This window comes from Hippopotamus amphibius, chromosome 5 (genome assembly GCF_030028045.1).
Source record: "Hippopotamus amphibius kiboko isolate mHipAmp2 chromosome 5, mHipAmp2.hap2, whole genome shotgun sequence".
NCBI classification, from domain to species: Eukaryota; Metazoa; Chordata; class Mammalia; order Artiodactyla; family Hippopotamidae; genus Hippopotamus; species Hippopotamus amphibius.
Genome location: NC_080190.1, coordinates 9,332,954 through 9,353,198, shown reverse-complemented (window position 1 = coordinate 9,353,198; position 20,245 = coordinate 9,332,954). Strand labels below are relative to the sequence as shown.

General features: G+C 46.5%; 1 protein-coding gene across 1 annotated transcript in view; it reads left to right on the top strand.

The window, feature by feature from the left end:
- LOC130854166 (deleted in malignant brain tumors 1 protein-like) overlaps nt 1-20,245 on the top strand; it is a 52,250-nt gene that overhangs the window by 3,979 nt on the left and 28,026 nt on the right. The window contains 7 exon segments of the mRNA XM_057736929.1: nt 5,535-5,663; nt 10,680-10,742; nt 11,497-11,607; nt 14,463-14,774; nt 16,127-16,165; nt 19,200-19,221; nt 19,572-19,762. Coding sequence (XP_057592912.1) covers nt 5,535-5,663; nt 10,680-10,742; nt 11,497-11,607; nt 14,463-14,774; nt 16,127-16,165; nt 19,200-19,221; nt 19,572-19,762 — 867 coding nt within the window.

Genomic DNA, 20,245 nt, shown 5'->3' with positions numbered 1-20,245 from the left:
TATGGGGACCCAGACAGCAGCAGAGAAAAGACAGGTGTGACAGAAGGGGCCAGGCATCTCCCAAGTCAATACAAAGAGATAAGCAAAGGTGGTCCACCCACTGGATGTGCCTTCTCTCAGTGGTCCTCATGGGTATTGTGACACACTCCCATGGTTGGATGCAGTGTGGAGTCAGGTCTGGACGGCAGGAGGGAGCAGGGGTACTGTGGGGCCCTGAAGAGGCTTCATGCTAGGGCGACACCTCTGACGCACACACGTCAGTAATGACACAGGCAGAGGAATAAAATAAGCAGAACAATGAATGAACTTCCAGGGGGTCCTGATGGTCCAGACACCAAGCCAACTCTTAGGGAGAATATTAAAGCCCAAAACACATAATTCTTGTCAAAAAACACCAAGTACCTGCACTTGGACATCAAATCTGAGACAGAGAGAGAGAGGATGAGGGTGGTTGAATCCAATAGGACTGAGGATCAGTGGCTGAGAAGTGGTCTAGCATTTCTGTCACTTCACAGTGGTCACTTCAGCACTGAGGCAGAATTACACCTTGTGAAATCAGCCCCTGGCCCCTGGCCCATGGCCGGCCACATTTCTCTCAAGTCACTGCAAACAGTGACTTACTGTCAACAAGCGTTTCTTTATTACAGTGCTGCCTGCTGCCATTGCAACTCCACTGACGCCTGTAACTACTGCAGCTCGTTCAACATCACCAGGTAGGACTCCCCCCACCAGCCCCGCCCCCCCGCCACCACAATTGCCAGAGTTCTAGTCGCTCCTGCATTGCACTGTCACCATAGCTGGTGGTTCTGCCGCCATCCCCAGGCCCTTCTGATGTTCTGTCTGAGATCGGACGGGAAGAAGGGATAGGAGAACCCTGAGAGGGTCTGGATTTCACGTGTGCAGCTTCACTTTCTGTTTGATTATCTATAATTTTACCGTCAAAAACATCATAACACGAGATTTCTTGTTTCACGTCTTCACAAATGCAAGGGAGGGAAAGAGGTAGAATTGTGTGTATGTCTGTATGTGTCTGTGTAGGTGTGTTACAGAAAGAGAAAGGGAGATTCCTAAAGAGTCACCTCATGTCTTTTGAATTTAAGAAATAAGTCAGCATCTCATCTAAAGTCTTGGAATTGCCCAACCTGGAAAGATTTCATTATTTTCCTGAGTCACATGAAGAGGGGACACCTCTTCCTAGTCGTGGTGAGCAGCAGTCATGTGACAGATCATTTTATCTTATTGTGCTAGTCAAGGCTATCTTCACTCCATCATCTGTGTGGCTGACGCTTCAGTTATACCATCACATGATTCTTCTTCTGATGGTGCTGGTGGAGGTCTTCAGCGAGGGCATGTACCTGCATGTCCATGTGGCTTGGCAGGGCCGAGACCCACTGAGCATGTCAGATACACCTTGGATCTTTCTAAGACTTGGTACCAAAGGAAAAATGTAAAACTGCTTCATTAACATTTTTTATATTGATGGCATGTTGAAATGATATTTCAGATATACTGTATTAAATACGGTACGTTATTGAAATTAATTTCACCTGTTTCTCTTTACTTTTTAAAATACGGCTGCCAGAAAATTTTAAATTGCCTGTGTGTCTCATGCTGCATGTCTGTTGGGTGGCATTCCCTTTTTCCATGTCCTTCCCTGTGCTGAATGCCCCTTGCGGATTTTCTTATCTAATCTTCCCCCGGCAGCCGGATAAGGAAACTTCTGTAATCTCCATTCTCTGAACTGGAAATTCATACTCAGGTTACATGCTGTCCCCAAGGTCAGTGGAATGATAACACAAACAGTCGCACTTCAGAGCCCGGAGCTTAACCTCTGAACTATTTTCTCTGTCTAAACCGCATTAAAATCCTATTAACTGTGAAACACTGACTAGGCATGTGGTCTGCTCAGAACTCTGAGGATCCCTTGGAGACAAAGGTAGCTGTGAGTAAAGAGATGGGCTAAGCTCTGAGCCAGGCCTGCATTTATTTTCTTCCTCTTGCAGTTACATGTCGTTTGCCTGTAGGGCGCCCATTGAAACAGCAGCCCCAGCCCCCAGAACGCCTCGTCCAGTCCTCCCCGTCCCAGGCTGGTGGCAACGGTTCCCGCTCCTGGGTCCCACAGCTCTTTGTCTGTCCTCACGTTTAGCTCTTACTGCTTTCCTGTACAGCTGTGTGGGTGGCCACTCGCTTCTCCAATGACATCCTCAGCTTCTAGGAGCAGAATCCATATCTTTCTCATCCTTGACATTGTCCCGAACCACCCTCCCCCGCCCCCCCCCCACACACACGCACGCGCGTGCACGTGCACAGTCTTAAGAACAGTGTCTGCTGTCTGGTGGGCACTCAGTGCTTGTTAAATGAGCACATAAGTAAATGCTTGGGTAAGTGAATACCACCCCACTGATCCCAGTTTGAAAATTTGCATCCACTTCCAAGTGTTCACGAGAGAGGGAGTGAACACAGTAAATTCTCCCACCTCCTGTCTAAGTGACTGGGGATTCTTCTGAAACCTGAGGGGCATATTCCACGCACTTGGCAGGACAGTGCTCAGAGCCAGCTGCTGGGCAGCTGTGTTCAGAGCCCCTCTCTCCTGCCTCCCAGCTGTGTGACCTCACCAGCTTTCTTTACCTCTTTGTGCTTCCATTTCCTCATCTGAAGCATGGGGGTGATAATTGTGTATTTCTAGGAGCTGTCACGAGGATTAAATCGGTGCATTAGTGTAAGAGCCTGGTGCACAGGCAGGCACCGTGAGCGTGGGCTTCTGGGCCTTGAGGTGTGCCCTGTGCAAAGCGCCCTTCAAGGGAGAGGGGATTCTGCCCCGTGGCTGCTAGGCTGGGTGAAGAGGGTGCAGCATTTCCGAACTTTGCGAATACCCGCTGCCATTTCATCAGTGTTCCTCCCCCACCAGGGCTTGGCAACCACCAATTTGCTTTCTATCTCTGTGGCTGGACCTCATCTGGATAGTTGCTATAAATGGAATTGTACAATATGTGGCCTTCTGTGTTGGGCGTAATGTTTTCAAGGCTGCTGGTTCCTTTTAAAATGCTCTGTATTGAATGAGCTTACGTACAGGTAATTGAATTCTTCTCCTGTAAATGAGAAAAAAAGCAGGTGAAAAAGTCCTTCTCTTTCCATTCGGTATTAAATATCAAGAGTCATTTCCCTTGTATTGTTGCTTTCCCAACAGCTCTCTCAACTTCCGCCACCCTAGAAGATGTCAACCACTCAGCCGCATCGTCAGGTAGGCCAATAAGCTGTGAGTTAAAACAACAAAAAATGGGTGTGATACATTGTATGTGCACTTTGGGCATTTTAAGCCCATAGGGAGGATGAGCTGCAGCTCAGGGCTGGGGAAAATTCACTTCCAAGGGATCTAGGAACAATGTGGTGCCCAGTGTCACCTTCAGAACCAGATTGTAAGCTCCAGAGGACAAGAATTTTATCTGCCTTTCTCATCGCTGTATCTCTAGCACCTGTCACAGTGCTTGGCATGTTAGAGGCACCCAGGGAAAGTTTGGTGAACCAGTGAATGAATGTGTAAGCGGTGCATGTGTGGACGGGCTGTCTGACCGCTAGTGGGGGAGCTTTGGTCTTGGTTAAGAACAGTCCTGCTAGACGGTGCGTAGTGGAGGCAAGTCCCTCTGCTCAAGAGACACGGGCATCACTCTGGAAAATGCCGGTAGCCCCTGCTTGTACTCATATTCCTCCTCAGAAAGAAGCATTAGGATTTCACATGTGAGCAACTAATGAAGCAAATTCTAACAATTATTTTTATTTTTCAGGCTCAGCAGATAATGAAAAGTTACCGACTATCATATCAGGTAGAGCAGTGATTTCATCACTAGTCTTATAGATACACAGCCTTAGCGTCCAGATGGGCAGTACATAGATGGTCGTGTCACTAGATTATACAGCATCCCCTGTGAGATCGTGCAAGATAACCACATCATGTGAATACCACAATTCTTAAAACTTTTGCCCCATTCTTCCATGATTTATTTACTACTGCTGAGGACCATTATGCAGAACCTGGAGTTGATGGAGGGTTCAAAGGGGACGAGGCATTTGGGGGCAGCAGAATCTCATTTAGGAGCTTTCTGTCGGCATCCCAAACTTGACTGCACCCCCATTAGAAACAGGTCCTTTGTTATGAGCATGTGGCAGGTCCAGAGGTTCTGGTAAGATGTGGCACAGCTGATGGCTCTTTGCCGGCTGCTGGATGTGTCCTTTTCCGAAGTGCTCTGCTGTCTCATCTCAGAAAGAGACGTTTCGGTCCTGATCCCCATCTCCCTGTTGTTCTAGTCCCACCTGTGGTCGACTCGCCATCTTCAGGTCACAGAGCAAGTCTTCCTTGGCCCATCGCATCAGGTCAGGAACCTTCCCAGCAGGAAGTACCACTGCGCTCGTGAACCCTGGGGCGGGGGGCGGTTATCACAACCGGGGAAGGACCCCGGGGAGCTGCAAGGTCAGAGGCCTCGGAGGTGCTCAGGGAAAGACCATAGTGAGAGGAAGAAGCGTCACGGCCTCCAGGACTGGGACGAATGCTTCGCTGGGCCTCCCTCATGGCTTCAGCACCCAATCACCCTCACTTTCTAGAGAGACATTTTCAAGTTCAGAAATGCAGAGAATAAGAAAGTAAATGACCGCGTCCCCTTTACCTGCACATGACAGATGCTTACGTTTTATTGTATTGGTGTTCCAGTCATATCAAGAAATAACACATCATAGGTAAATTTAAAGTTCCCCAAATTCCCCAAGCCCAGTTTCTGTTCTCTCTTTTCTCAGAGAGAAACACTGTCTTGAATTCTGTGTGCATCTTTAGAGTTCATTTTTAATATTCTCACGAAATTGAATTGTGATCTCAATACACGTTACTTTGTGTTTTTCTTTCACACAAGTTATATTAGTCCCTAAATATCATTTAGCACCTTTTATTCTTTACTCGCTGTACATTTTTGAGATTCATCCACACTGATGTACGTACATATATAAAAATACACACATATACATCTCACTGCTTTTAACTGTTATAGTGTTACGTTTTTTGAATAAACCATTTATTGTAATTTCCCCACTGATGGAAATACATTTTCCTAATTTTTCACGTCTGTCCTGCTGATGTCAAGTCCTAAAGCACCAAATACATATTCTGCCATCTAACCTGCTTGGTTGCGTGATTGATAAAGAACACATCACACAGGAGTGTCATTAGTAGGCAGTTCTTTCCTGGAATGCGCCTACACGTGTGGAATAATCAGAAAATTCCCTTTCATTGACGAGCCGGCCAAAGAGGGTGAGTTCAGTAGGCAAGTTTCACAAACTTACCTCGACTTTCTTTTCTGCAGGAGCCTTGCCCACGCTGAGGCTGGTCAACGGCACGGGGAGATGCTCTGGGAGGGTGGAGGTTTCCTACCAGGGTACCTGGGGGACGGTGTGTGGTGTCGGCTGGGGTCTGAAGGAAGTACAAGTTGTGTGCAGGGAGCTTGGGTGCGGCCGGGCGGTGTCTGCGCCCCCCGGTGCCCACTTTGGCCCAGGCTTCGGGAAGATTCTCCTGGACAACGTGCACTGCAGCGGCGAGGAGAGCCACCTGGCCCTGTGTGCCCACGACACCTTGTTCACTAGCAGCTGTGGTCACGAGGAGGACGCCGGAGCCATCTGCTCAGGTGAGAGGTCTAAACGACTTGGGGCAGAGTGGGTTACAACAGAAAATGAGCAGTGAGGCAGGGGCTTCCTCCCGGGAGGGCTGGTGGTCTCCCCGTCACACACGGTTCTCTAAAGCCAGCCCCCTCCCCTCCAGGTAAGGCTGATTTGGGCTGTTTCTGTGTCCCATTCTGCTAACTCCTGATTCTGCCTGGCTAATATTTATTCTGTAGGATAGAAATGGGATGAAAACAACTGTGTTAAATCAGGCTTTAAGCAATTTACAGAGGCTGGTTTGCTTGGTCAGTATCTCGTGAAGCCTAAAAGGTTTCCCAGTCTATCGTTCAACCCACTGTGACAGACAGAACTCAGAACACGGGTGTGCAGTGTTGAGCCTGCTCATCCTGGCTTGCTCGGCGCCTCTTCTGGGCAGCTGCCAGAGGGCAGATCCCAGCCACCGTTTAGGGGTGGCTTGGTGGAGAGCTCAACACTGAAGTGAAACATCAGTAAAAAGGGAATTAGGATGTAGCCAACTACCCTGTCACCCAGCGCAGGAGTCGTCCCCAATCAGAACTACATTACCAGGCAGCTGCAGGCTTCCAGGGCCACCGAAGGAGTGTTATTAACGGTCATAGACTTTAGGATGTAGTTTTCAATGGCTATGGCCACCCATCATCGCAAATCACTTATTTGGGAGAAAACTGCCATTCATTTTCCAGAGTGATTAGATCAGAAAATCATCCCCCTGGCGTCTGTGAGACCTGACCCTTCCTAATAGGCAAAGAAACAACATCACTTGAAAATTCAAACCCACTTATGTGATTGTAGAGTACTTCTGCCACTAGAAATAAACACGGGGCCATTTCAAGCATTTCTTTTTATCCTAAGGCCACCTTTTTTTCTTTTTTAACTTTTACGAGCTTCAGAACTGCCCAGAGGGCTTATTGAGACACAGATTGCTGGGCCACACCCCCGGGGTTTCTGATTCATTGGGGTGGGGCCTGAGAATCTGCATTTCCAGCAAGTCGGGGAAGGTTACGCTGCTGGTCTGGGGACCACACTTAGAGAACCACTGTTTGAAGGCAAAACAAAGAAGGAATCTTTCTTATCCTAATAAGCAGAAGCAGAATTATCACCTTCCTCCCCCTCCTCCTCATCGTCACCCTCACCATCGCCGTCACCCTCGTCACCATCACCCTTGTCATCATCCGTGCCGTCATTGTCAGCATCACTGTTACCAACGCCACCACCATCACCATCATCCGCAGAAACTAGTCCATCTGGTAAGTTGAACTTTTTTATTTTTGAGTCACTTCCCTGGCTGTTTTCAGTTTACGCGTTTCATGGTTATGTGTGTTCCATGTTAAGCATCCAAACAAGAACATTTAAGGAAATCATTAAGGTATCTGCAAACATTTGGCTATCTAGTACCATGCAAATAAACAGGGCTCTATGGGTGAATAATTTTTTGTTGAAAGCTAGGAGGCTGAAGTTGCATTCATGGCCTCCTCTTCATTGTCAGCCCCTGTCCTCATCCAGTCCTCATCAGCTCTTCCTGCCTGGGTGAACTCAGATTCCTCCTAACTGGCTTCTCTGCCTACAGGCTCCCAACATTCTAGTCTATAGGTTGCCTGCAGTAAGAATTACCTCTTTTTAAAAAGTCAGACTTATTAAGATATAATATATCTACAGTAAGAATCATCATGTAGTGCAGAGAATTTTGATAAATGGTTACAGTTGTGTAACCATTACCACCGTTAAAATGCAGAACATTTCCATTGTGTTAAAGAGCACCCTTGTGTCCCTTTGTGGTCAGTCCCCTCTCCTCACCCCCAGGTCCTGGCAACCACTGATAGGATTTCCGTTCCTGTAGGCTTGCCATTCCCGGAATGTTACATAACAAATGAAGACAGCATTTTGTGTCAGGCTTCCTTGCTAAGCGTAATACTTTTGAGATTCATCCGCTTAGTTCCATGTATCATACATCCATTCTTTTTTATCGCTGAGTAGTATTCCACTGCGTGGATGTACCAAAATTTATTCATTTACCACTTGATGGTTATTGAGTTTATTTCCACTTTTTTTACTATTATTAACTAAGCTGCTAAAAACATGTGTAAGTTGCTGTACCATTTTGCAGTCCCACCAGCAGCCCTCGAGGGCTACAGCTGCTTCACATCCTTATCAGCACTTCGGGTTTTCTGGGTTTTGTTTGGTGGTTATAGTCTCTGCTGTAATGAGATGATGACACCTCTTTGTGGTTTTGATTTGCTTTTCCCTAATGACTAATGATACTGACATTTTCGTGTGCTCATTTGCATCTCTTCTTTGGTGAAGTGTCTGTTCAAATCTTTTACTCTATTTTATTTTATTCTTTTTATTTTTAACTGGGTTGTTTTTCTTATTGTGTGCTAAGACAGATCTTTATATCAGTATATTGATATATTCTGGAAACAAGTACCTTCTCAGATATGTGTTTTGTGAATATTTTTTCTCAGTCTATGACCTATCTTTTCATTTTCTTAACAGTGTTTTTTTTTTATTTTATTTATTTATTAATTATTTTTTGGGGGGGGTATTAACAGTGTTTTTTGAAGAACAGGAAATTTAAATTTTAATGAACTCCAGTTTACCAAAATGTTTTCTTTAATGAATTATACTTTTGGGTTTTATCTAAGAAATCTTCACTTAACCAAAGGTCTCACAGATTTTCTCCTAGAAGTTTCATAGTTTCAGGTTTTTCATTTATCTTTATGATCCATTTTTTGTTGATTTTTTATATGGTTTAAGGTGTGGTTCAAAGGATTTTTTTTTTCATAGAGATGTCTAATCATTCCAACACTGTTTGTTGAAAAGATTCTTCTAACCCCACTGAAATACCTTGGCACTTTTGTCAAAAATAAAATAACCATTAATACCTGGCCTATTTCTAAACCCCCCTCTTTGTTCCACTGATTTATATGACTCTTGTTATGCCCATAACACATCGTCTTGATTACTGCAGCTTTAGCGTAAGTCTTGAAATTGGATAGTGTGAGTGCTCCAACTTTGTTTTTTCTTCTTTTTCAAAATCGTTTTGGCTAACCTAGGTTTTTTTGCCTTTAAGAAATACAATATTTTAGCATCAATGTATCAATTTCTACAAAAACTGTCTGCTAGGATTTTTAATTTGGATTGACTCTTGTATAAAGTTGGGGAAAATTGGCACCTTAACAATATTGAGTCTTCCGATCCATCAACACAGTGTATTTCTTCATTTACTGAGGTCTTTATCTCAGCAGGATTTTGCATTTTTCCATGTACAAATTTTGCGCATACTTACCAGACTTATCCATAAGAATTCCATGGTTTTTTGGTGGTCTTATAAAAGGCATTTAAAATTTTTCCTATTTCAATATTTATTTTTGTGGTTAGTTGAGTTAATTTTCCCCAAAATAATGAAATATTTATTGAATTGGGAAAATTATGGTAATTTTTAACATTTATTCACTTCTTAGTTTATAAACCTCATTCCTATTCATTATCAGATCTGATTTCCAGTTTTATAGATCAGGAAACTGATGTTCATTTGTACATAATGTGAGGTAAACAAGAGTTAGATCCCAGACAAACATGTCTTTAAGCTGGAAATTCACTAAGCCCTTTAGAACTGGCTTCTTATATTTCACAAAGAGACACTAGAGGTTGGTTTGGAGGGCTAGATAGCTAGCTCTCCCTTTACTCAGCCCTGGTTTTGTTTCTATTCATATGTTTTGTATATTCATCACTAATTGATGTTTTCTTTTTACAGTAGCTTCTGAAATAACAGTTGCCCCCATCACCTTTTGGGAAGAGCAAACACCAATAGGTATAAAAAATACAGCTTTTTTGAGTTTACAGTGAAACTTTATATTCTATATATTCAAGTTTACAAGTTACTTCACCTTTCTAGAAAGAAGAACAAAAATGGAAATTTAATAACGAACATTTCTAGAAGTCTCCAGCCCCTACCAGGATCTTTGAGGTAGTCAAATAAAGATGTTTCTGTGAAGATGCTCTCAAAACCACTAGGTTAGCCAGATGTTAAGATGAATCACATACACACACACACACACACACACACACACACACAGATTCTGTGGTCCCATGATTAAGAAGCATTGCATTAAACAAATTAAACAAGTTTCTTTACTACAGGATGTCTAGGAACCTTTAACATATCAATACAATTAACCCTATAAAATCCCCAGAAGAAGTTACGGGTTGACATGCTTCTGAAATACACTCGACCCAAATCCCCTTTTCTTCACGTACCATCCGCTTGGAAATTTTCTGACTAATACGAGTAAGGAAATGTGAAATCCAGGTATTTGGGATTCACGCATATGCTACCACGATATTCTAATCAAATTAAAATAACGTAGCACCTCATCTCCCCGAATATGTAAATTTGAGGTTGCTGTGCGTCAGTACCTGTGCTGCCTGAAATGAACTCCCCCGGACCTTGACCTGTTGAAGTCCTGTCATGGTCTGGCTGCTCCCTTTCTCCAGGTAGCCGCCTCTGGCCTCCACAAGGACACATATCCCCTGTACCTGTATCTTTTTTGTTGACATCCCTTATAATCCACTTTGTATTACAATCACTTGTACACTTATTCTAGCTTCTGACTGACTCCTAAGCCTTTGAAACACATGCATTCTGTCTCTCTTTGCATTGAATATTTTTTAATAAATGATGGCTCACAGCATAATTAATTTGTAGAAACTGCCTTCATTTCCTTTAGGCTTTCTTAAATATAATGTTCTTAAATTCATCTCCTTTTTTTTTAAAGATTTATTTCTACCGAGCCAAGGATTTAAGGATAAGTTTGCCATGAACATAGAATAGATGAATAAAAAATTAAACAGTCTTGTTTCATGGTAATGGTAACTGACTTAGGTGAATCAAAAGAAAGCAAGAAACCTCAGAGGGTCTTATAATGAGTCCTTCCAGCAATGTGTCTGCTTTATTCTTTTCACTCCACCGACTGCTGGTGACCTAGTTTTGTTGTTCCTTCTAGTTGGTGACTTCTCAGAGCCTTCACTGGCCACAGCCCCCGAGGCCTTCACACCTCCACCTGCAGGTACAAGAGGCAATTCCTGAGAAAGTAAGGGCTGATGGATAGTGTGGGAGAGGCATTTCTCCAAGCTGGAGAGAAACCGCAAGCATAGCTAAAGTGGAGACAGCCCACTGACAAGCTATGGGATTCAGAGCAATTTTCTTCACCTTTCTGAGTCTCAGTTTCTTCATCTGTAAAATGGGAACCCATCCCCTACCACATGGGGTTGTTGTAAAGAGTAAGAGAGAAATGCTTAAGTTAAGTGATTCCCTGAGGCTCTGGCAGTAAACTCCCAAACAATAAATTTTAGTTCCTGTCCTCAGTGTTCTTTACATAGTAAAGCCATTACGAAAGACTTATGGGAGCAAAGGGACCACGTAGCTCTAAGACTAATGTAGTTCTGGATGACAAGGGGTCCATTTAGGTGTGATCTGCCTATGGATAGCCCTGTTTCCTATTTCATTAGATACACTGACATCTCATATTTCTGTCCCTGTCCCTGGTATGGGAATAACATAGCTTCCTAGGAGAACCTAGGAATTCTGGCAGCTCCTTAAAGAGGGTTTCACCTTTTGGAAAGAGGGAGAGAGTAAAGTCTCATTGACTTTGAAACTGAGGATTATTCTGGTTCTCCTTACTGTCTGGGTGCATGAGGACTGTGTGATCGTGCGCAATTATAAAATGGGGATACGACCACCTAGGGATTCAAAAGATGAGGGAAGCCTTCCAGAGACAGCAGGGCCAGTCCCCCAGTGTCCCTCCTGCCGTGCCTCCTCAGGAGCCTGGATGGACGTGAGACTGGTGGACGGCCCAGGGAGGTGCTCCGGCCGCGTGGAGGTTCTCGTCAAGGGCACGTGGGGGACCGTGTGTGACGACCTCTGGGACCTGGCTGAGGCCACCGTGGTGTGCCGCCAGCTGCAGTGTGGCCAGGCCGCAGCCGCCCCCACAGGGGCCCACTTTGGAGCAGGCTCCGGGAAGATCTTGCTGGATGACGTGCAGTGCACGGGGAGCGAGAGCCACCTGGGGCAGTGCGTGCACAGGGGCGAGGCGGGCCACAACTGCGGGCACCTGGAGGACACTGGTGTCGTCTGCACAGGTGAGGGGCTGGCTGTCAGTCCTCATTTAGAGGGCTTCTCCTATCCCCTCCCTACTCACCCCTTCTCTCTTCCTCTCTCTCTCTCACACACACGCACACACACGCACGTGCACACACACACACGCGCACACACACACACACACACACAGCCCACAGCCCAGTCTCAGGATGTCAGTGGACCAAGCAGGCCCCTTGGCTCCTTCCAAGGTTATGCATCCACCTGACCAACCCCTTGACCTCAGTGATTGCTAAATATGGCTCACAGGCTAGATCCCAGCTCAGAAGTGGCCTGTTTGGCTTGGAAATTCAAGCTGACTTTGAATTCGGCCAAATCAGAGCATTTGGCATAAAAATCCAAATTCTTACATTTTGTGGGGAAAAAATAAAAGCAGAAGTTCAGGTCCAAAGCAGCAAATTCTTTTATTACATCAACCAGCTGGATCTGAGAAAGACCTGCCCCCGTGGACATGGAACAGCTTTTCCGTTCACACGGCTCCCACCACTCAAGTCCCTTGTTTACTCCACCCCCGCAGCCCTCGGATACTTTTGCATTTGTGACCTCTGGGCGATGGGCCAAATTTGTCAGCTGGTATTTCAGCCCCTTGACGTCTGGGCCTGGTGACCTCCCCACACCTGTGTGTCCCCTCTGGGTGACTCTCTGCCCCACAGTGCCCCCATCTGTACTGATCCTGTCCCGCTGGTGGCTGGAATAACACCTCTGGGAATGACGAGCTGTCAGGCTGTACCTGCCCATCCCGAGCCGCATGTCCTCAGCCGCTGAGGCCCCCGGGGAGCCCTGCCCTCTGAAGCGCTCCTGGGACAGTCAGCATTTGCCGCCTGGTCTCGTGTCCCAAATCCCCACAAAAGGCCAGGCTCCTCGAGGGCAGGGCCTCTCCCTCTCTTTCTGCCTCCCGCTGCTCCCTACATGTAGAACGTTCCCAGTAAACATTCACCCATTAAGGTGGGATAACATGCACGGTCTCTCTTCACACTACAGGTGCTGAGTCCACAGCTGCTCTGCCTACAGGTAGGACCCGCGTTACGTCCGGGGTCCTCTACTAGACTCCACGTGATGTAAGAAGATCGTGAGGTTTAGAGTCAGATCCTGGTTTGATTTCCATCTTCGTTCTTTCACTTATCTGTTCATTCAACCATGTGCCAAATTCTGTTCCAGTAAAGCACTGGGGCCACAGCAGTGATCAAACCCCTGGTCCCCTCTTTCATGGGGTTTGCTCCCTGATGGAAGAGGCAGACAAAACATATGATCCCCGTCAGGCAGCTTCAGCCAAGTTACATCATCTCTGCATCCCATTTCATCGCGATTTCTGTTCACTAAACTCGGAATAATACAGAGAATCGAATAAGGTCATGGATTCGTCAATGCCTAAAGATTCCTGGCACCTGTCAGGCACTCACACAGCCATGGTTCCTTCCTTTTGGTCACATGCTGACTTAAAGGAGGTGATGTGGGGGGCTGGGAAGGGCCCTGAGCTGTCAGAAACTGATCCCAGCTGGTTCCTCTCCAGCTAAATGACCTTGGCCCTCAGTCTCCACCAGTCCCAGTTTGATGACCTTTGGTGGCTGCGCACAGTTGTGTGCACGATACAGAACAGTTCCCTCGGCCCCAAAGGCTTCCTCAAGCATTGGCGATCCGATGCCCTTCCCCCTGCCCGCCCCCCCCACCCCCGCCCAGGACCCACTGTGTGACTTTCCTTGCTTTGTTCCGGCGGGCCGCCACACCGCTGGGACAGCAGCTGAGAGAGGTGCTGTCCAACCAATAGCCCCCTACAGCAGGCCGCTTGGGGATAACTGTCTACAATCTTGGCTTTTGCTAGTGGCCTTGGGGCCCATGTTAGCTTGTCAACAGGCAGTAACGCCAAATTCCATCCTAAGTGGGGGTCTTGGGGGCAGGAGGTCACTGGCCTCAGCGTGCAGTGTCGTCATTATTCCTGCTGAATCCTGGGAGGGGGCAGGTACCCCCCCGAAGCAGCCGTGCACCTTCTCCCAATGGTCTGACTCTTCCCTGACGTCACTCCTTCCTTTGTTCCCGTCCACAGCCTATGAGAACCTACTTCTCACATCACCGGTGACATCAGTGGCCCAAAACCCACCTGCTTCTGCACCTCCCAGTAAGGCTGTTTCTGTTTGTATTATGTCTTCTGAAGGGACACAGGTGACAAGGTCACGTGTCTTTCATTGCCCAGCAGGCTACCCAGGCTTATTCACGTGACTGTCTCAGAGCTCCCATGGAGCCTGTCGTGAGGTCTCCGCTCCGCACGTCACTTCTGCCACATGCTGTTGGCCCCAGCAAATCTCAGGCCCCCAGTCCAGGGTGGAGGGGTAGGAAAATAGGTTCAGTCCCTTGGGAGGAGCTGCAAGGTCACATGGTAAGGAGCAAGGTTAGAAGGCAGAGGAGAATCCACCCCGGACAAGCCGTCTTAAATAGGATGTGGGTGGATAAGGATGCCGTCATAGGCTCCTTAGAGCCGCACGTCTGGGGAACGGCAGGGAGTCCTCTTGGGAGCATGAAGGGTGTGGGTTGCAGAGCCGTGGAAAATAAGGAAAGCCAGGGTGGCAGAAGGCAGTCCGTCATCAGCAGGCAGAGGGAGCAGCTGTCACCCGAGACCCCATTTCCTCCCCAGGAGGCTGGGCCCCCGTGCGGCTGGTGGGCGGCCGCGGGAGCTGCAACGGCCGCGTAGAGCTTTTCTACCAGGGAGCCTGGGGGACGGTGTGTGATGACCTCTGGGACCTGCTGGAAGCAGACATCGTCTGCAGGCAGCTGGGGTGCGGCTCGGCCACGTCGGCCCCAGGAGAGGCGCACTTTGGGGAAGGTTCTGGGAAGATCCTCCTTGACAACGTGCACTGCAGGGGGGATGAAGTCCACCTGGAGGACTGCTCCCACGGTGGCTGGTTTGCCCACAACTGTGATCACGGGGAAGATGCCGGTGTGATCTGTTCAGGTAACCCCCGCTCCCTCCCCCGGCAGAGCCCAGCCTGGCCCTTTCCGAGGAAGTCCTTTTCGAAAGACAGTGTAAAAATCACAATTGAAAATAAAGCAGGACGTTGTCCACTGACGGCAGATATTTTAATCTCTCCCACTTACAGATGCTGAGTACTCAGTGGCAGCCCTACCAGGTCAGGAAGGTGATGTTTACATGTGCAGTTTGTCAAAACCTGGGGGAAGAAGTTCTGCTAGAAACTGGATGGGTCTTATTCTCCAAGCCGGTGGGGCGGCTGAGAGATGTAAAGTCACTGATTGTCCCGGGGGAGAGACGGAGAGCCCCTTAGACATCATTTGCTCCCGCCTCACTTTCTGCCTCTTCAGCGCACTGCATCTCACACTCAGGAAGCAGATTTGGAATTTCTCTAACTTCTGCACAGCACCTTGGGGTTGTGAGGGGCTGGCAGTGAGATGTGGGTAGGGGGTGGTTAACTATGAGAGGCAGTTAAGGACACTTCCTGCCCAGGGACAGGTGGCTTGTGGGCCAGACCTGGCCAAAGTCAAGGTCCAATTTCATTCCTATCCCCTCCTTGCCTCTGCCTGCTTCCAGGTGCAGCCCTGGCCCCACAGAGCTTCCTTGCTGTTGGTTTTCCCACATGCCCTCAGCATCAACCCCTGGAGTTTCCCACCCCTGGGCCCTTTCTCCTTCCTCAAACCACCTGGTCCCTTGATGCTTTGCCCTTGGCCAGCTCCCCACCAGAGGGTGTCATGACCAGAGCTGAGTGGACAAGGTCTAGTAAAGCTGCTGTCACATCCCCTCCTGGGCTGTCAACTTCAGCAGGTGGGAGAGGATTGGTCCTCGGAGAGAATCTCCAATAGGAAGTTCTGGGCCAGGTGTCACTGGCTGGAGCGATGTTGGGGGCAGGAAGGAGGAGCCACAGCCTCCGTACCGTCTCTGAACAGCACCAGATCAAAGGAGTCCGTCAGTTGGTGCCTCTTCCTGTTCTTACATGGAAGCCCCATGACTACTGACACTGAGGTCACGGAAATTGGCTACAGGAGCCAGAATTTCACATCTTTAGTTTTCGTAAACTCCCAAATTTAAAAATATCTGATTTACATGTCTGATAAGAGAATAAGTGCATCAAAGTCTGGACACATCTGGACCAGTGCATCTTCCCTCCCGCGCATTATCACCCCTGCCCCACCCCACTGCCACCCCAGTGCTCTGGCCTCACCCCAGAGACTGACTCAGTAGTTCTGGGAGGGGCCCTGACAGTGTATCTGTTACCAGCTCCCTGGAGGCTCCTTGTGTGGGTGTGTGGACCTCGGTGCCAGCTGACAGTCCCGTGTCCTTTCTGTGTTTGACAGATAGCCCTTTGGATGCCACGGCAGAGACATTGGTTACAGGTGAGACCGGGGTGTCCTTGGCTGCCCTGATCATTGTCCTCTAGCTCAGGCCCTAAAGTGATTCTTCAGGGAAATCAAGCAAATGACTCCTGCCCTGTCTAGGTCACCCCTCTGAGCCTGCGTTCTGAGTGAAGTGTCCAATAACGAAGGCCAGTGAATTTATGGTTCCAGTTCCGTTTCTGTTAGCCAAAGAAGGAAGCCCAGATAATCAAAAGATGCCAGCCTTCTCAGTCTCCCAGCATGGACAGCACTCCCATTAGCACAGCAACATTCACTTCAGAGTTCTTCCACTTTGATGCACACCTTCTCTGCCCTTTCTCCTTCTCTATCTGTCTCCTTCTCTGTCCTTTCTTTCTCATCTTCCATTTCTCCTTCCTCTGTTCTTGCCTCTATCTTGGGCTTCCAGAAGCTCCACTGAAATTTTCTTACCACCATTTGGAGATAAAGGGGTAAAATCATGTAATGCCTGGAGAACCTAGCTGGTCCTTCTAGGGAAGAGCTACAGCTAGGTGACCAGAGCTAATTGAACGTAGGTCTACTTTTTACACAACCAGGTAATCTAGTGGCGAAAGCCATTGCCACATCCGTTGCCTTTAATTTTGGACTAAATATTGGACAGATGGATACATAAACAGACAAGCAGATGGAGAATCAAATGGACGGGTGGATGGACAAGTGGACACAGAACAAATCAGTGTTGGAGAGGGTGGATGACTCAGAGCCACTACTTTCCACTTAGTAGTGGATTTTCAATAGTGAACTTTAATAAATTACAAGTGATGGTGGGTGGAACACCGCCATCTCTATATACATAGAGGTTCCACATAAGCTCAGCCTTAATTGTAAAAAGGAAGTGGTTTATTCATTACTGCTGATAACCTGACAAAATCAAAACTGTAGGACCCAGCAGCAGGGAGTAACTGAGGGAAAGGTTCAGGCTGATTCTGGATAACCACTCTGCCCAGCAGGCACGTGCCAGTGGTAAAATTCTCAAGAATAGCGAGAGATGCTACAGAATTGTCACCTTCATGCCCTGATTTCCTAAGTTTACAAGAATTTTTAGATGAGCCCCTGTTGTGTCCTAAGACGTACCCAACAAAGCAATGCCCAATAAAACCTTTTGAGGAAAAAAAAGGAAAGGAAAAGAATGTCAACTGTAAAATTAGTGAACTCAACAGTGAAAAAAACTGAAATTCTAAAATATCTCTCTGCTTTTAGAAAAATCTCAGTGTGGCCGCATCATTACTAACTCATCTGGAGCGATTAGGAATCCCCCTCGGAATGAAATGCACAACAACATCACATGTGTGTGGGAAATCAAGGCGAACACATCTGATCACATACTACTGGCATTTCCGTACCTTAAGTAAGTCAAAAGTACTTTAAGTACACCGAGTAGTTTAAAATTCCAAGCATTTACTCCCTTGGTTGATTATTGCAACTAAAAGAGTCCTTCATGTCTTTTTTAAGTTTCTATTTTGAAATAATTACAGACACCCAAGAAATGACAAAAATAACACATATACTCTTAATCTCTCTCACCCCACTTTCCCCATTGGTGGCATCTTATATAATTGTAGAATAATATCAAAAGCACAAACCTGACATTAGGTATAATACTGTTAGCTAGAATACAGACTTATGCAGTTTTCACCATTTTTTTACTTGCACTTGTGTGTGTGTATGTAGTTCTGTGCAATTTATCCCATGTATAGATTCATGAAACCATCACCACAGTCTAGAAGCAGGTGGTGTTCCACTATCACAAAGGAATGATTTCTTTATCTTTCATATTTACAACCACCGTCCCTGGCAGCCACTAATCTGTTCTCCATCTCTATAGTTTTGTCATTTTGAGAATGTTACATCTGTGGGATCCTACCGTCTGTATTCTTTTGAGATTCAGTTTTCTCACTCAGTTTAATACCCTTGAGATCCATCCAGGCTGTCATTTTTATGGCCTAGAAGTATTCCATCATGTAGAGACCAGAGCTTGTTTAACCGTTTCCTCCACTGAAGGACATGTGGGTTGTTTCCAGTTTTGCCATTATATGTAAAGCTTCTATGAACATTTATGTACAGGTTTTTGCATGAACATAAGTTGTCATTTCTCTGGGATGAATGACCAAGAGTCAATTGCTAGGTTATATGGCAAGTACATGTTTCGCTTTTTAAGAACATGTCAAACTCTTTTCCAGAGTGACTACCATTTTACATTCTCACCAGCACCATATGAGAGACCCAATGTGAGAGATTCCCTTTCTCCATAGCCTAGCTAGCATTTGCTGTTACTTTTTGTATTAGCTATTTGTCATTTTTAGCATACAGATCTTATACATGTTTTGTTAGATGTGTATGTATGTGTTTCTTTTTTTGAAGTGATTATAAATGATACCCTGTTCATAATTTTGTTTTCTGCATGTTTGTTACTAATATATAGAAATGTGATTGATTTTGGGGGGCTTCCATAAATGTGTAATTAAAATGAAATTCACCTTATATGCTTTGCATAGAGGTGTGTGTTTGTGTGTCGGGGGGGTGAGATTAAGAGTATGTGTGTATGTATTTCAGCTTGCTGGTTAAAGATGCAGATTGCACAGAACCTTCAGACCTAATAAATTAGGAAAATTTAGGTTTTAATATTGTAAACTCTCACAGTTGATGTCATTCATAGATGAAAGTCTTACGGAAATTAACCTTCAGGAACAACTTAAATTATTTATTGCTCTTGAAGTTTTCTTCATCAAAATATGACTTGGAGGGATTTCCCTGGTGGTCCAGTGGTTAAGACTCTGAGCTCCCAGTGCAGGGGATGCAGGTTCAGTCCCTGGTCAGGGAACTAAGATCCTGCATGCCATACAGTGCAGCCAAAAAATATATATGATTTGGAACAGACGCCTCATCGGGCTAAGGCGTGAAAATGGTTTTCTGATTCCCACATTCTGGACAAAACTTCATAATAAAGAACAACAAAGTCAGATGACTTCCACAAAGCAGGCTGAGCAGATTTGGTAGTGCACCTCCCTCTCGGCAGGTTGGCTGCCTAAAGCTTATAGGTAGGTTGTTTGGACCCTGGAGCCACATCCTAGCGACTTCCGATGGCTGGCCCTGCCCTTGGCCCCAGGCTTCCAGGTACCCTGCAGTCTTGGGCTGCTCAGGGTCTCAGCAAGTGTATACCTAGTGCTCCAGACTCCTCTCCCCTTTCTAGTTACAATCCCATCCCCTAAGGCAGTGGATCTCGGAGAGAAAAGGGGAATAAAAGGAATTTATACTATGTTTGAATGATGACAGCCTTTTGATCTGTCCCCAGCCTCTTGATAACAATGAAATAGAGTCTGCCTCACAGCATACCTCTAAGATCTGCTGGTGGAGAGACTGAGACACCCATCGATGTTTGCTTCCCCAGCCTTGACTGCACCAACGAATATTTTGAAATCCTGGACGGCCCTCCATCCTCGGCAAAGTCCCTGGGGAAGACCTGCTCTGGTACCTACCTCACCTACTCATCCTCCTCCAGCTCAATGACCCTCGTGTACCACCGAAGCTTCAACAACATTGGGAAGAACTTCATGGCGTATTATTATTCCGAAACCAAAAGTAAGAATGGTGGTTAAGAGCAAGAGATCTGGAGCTGGACTATCTGGGGATTCTGGGACCTCAGGCAAGAGACTTGACCTCTCCATGCCTCAGTCCCGTCCCTGTGTAATGGGGATAATAAGAGAGCTGTACTTCCTAAGTTCCTTGTGAGGGTTGCCAGAAATGATGCAAGTAAAGCACTCAACCTAGTGATGCACGTAGGTTCCAGGCAGCCCATGAGGAAGCCACTTCTGAAGTTACTGTGAATCTAGTACTAGGTGGGTGTCTACAGAAGAAAGTGTGATCCCAGCCAAGGGGAGTCTCACATACAACCTAGAGGGAGTTCAGGACAAACACATGTGACACAATTAGTGGACGAATAGGACACAATAAATCAAGGCAAACATATAGAATATACTAGAATATACTAATTAACACATGCATACATTTCAGCAAAAGACATTAGGAAAGAGAGAAAAACCAAGCTACAAGTATTAAGGAAAA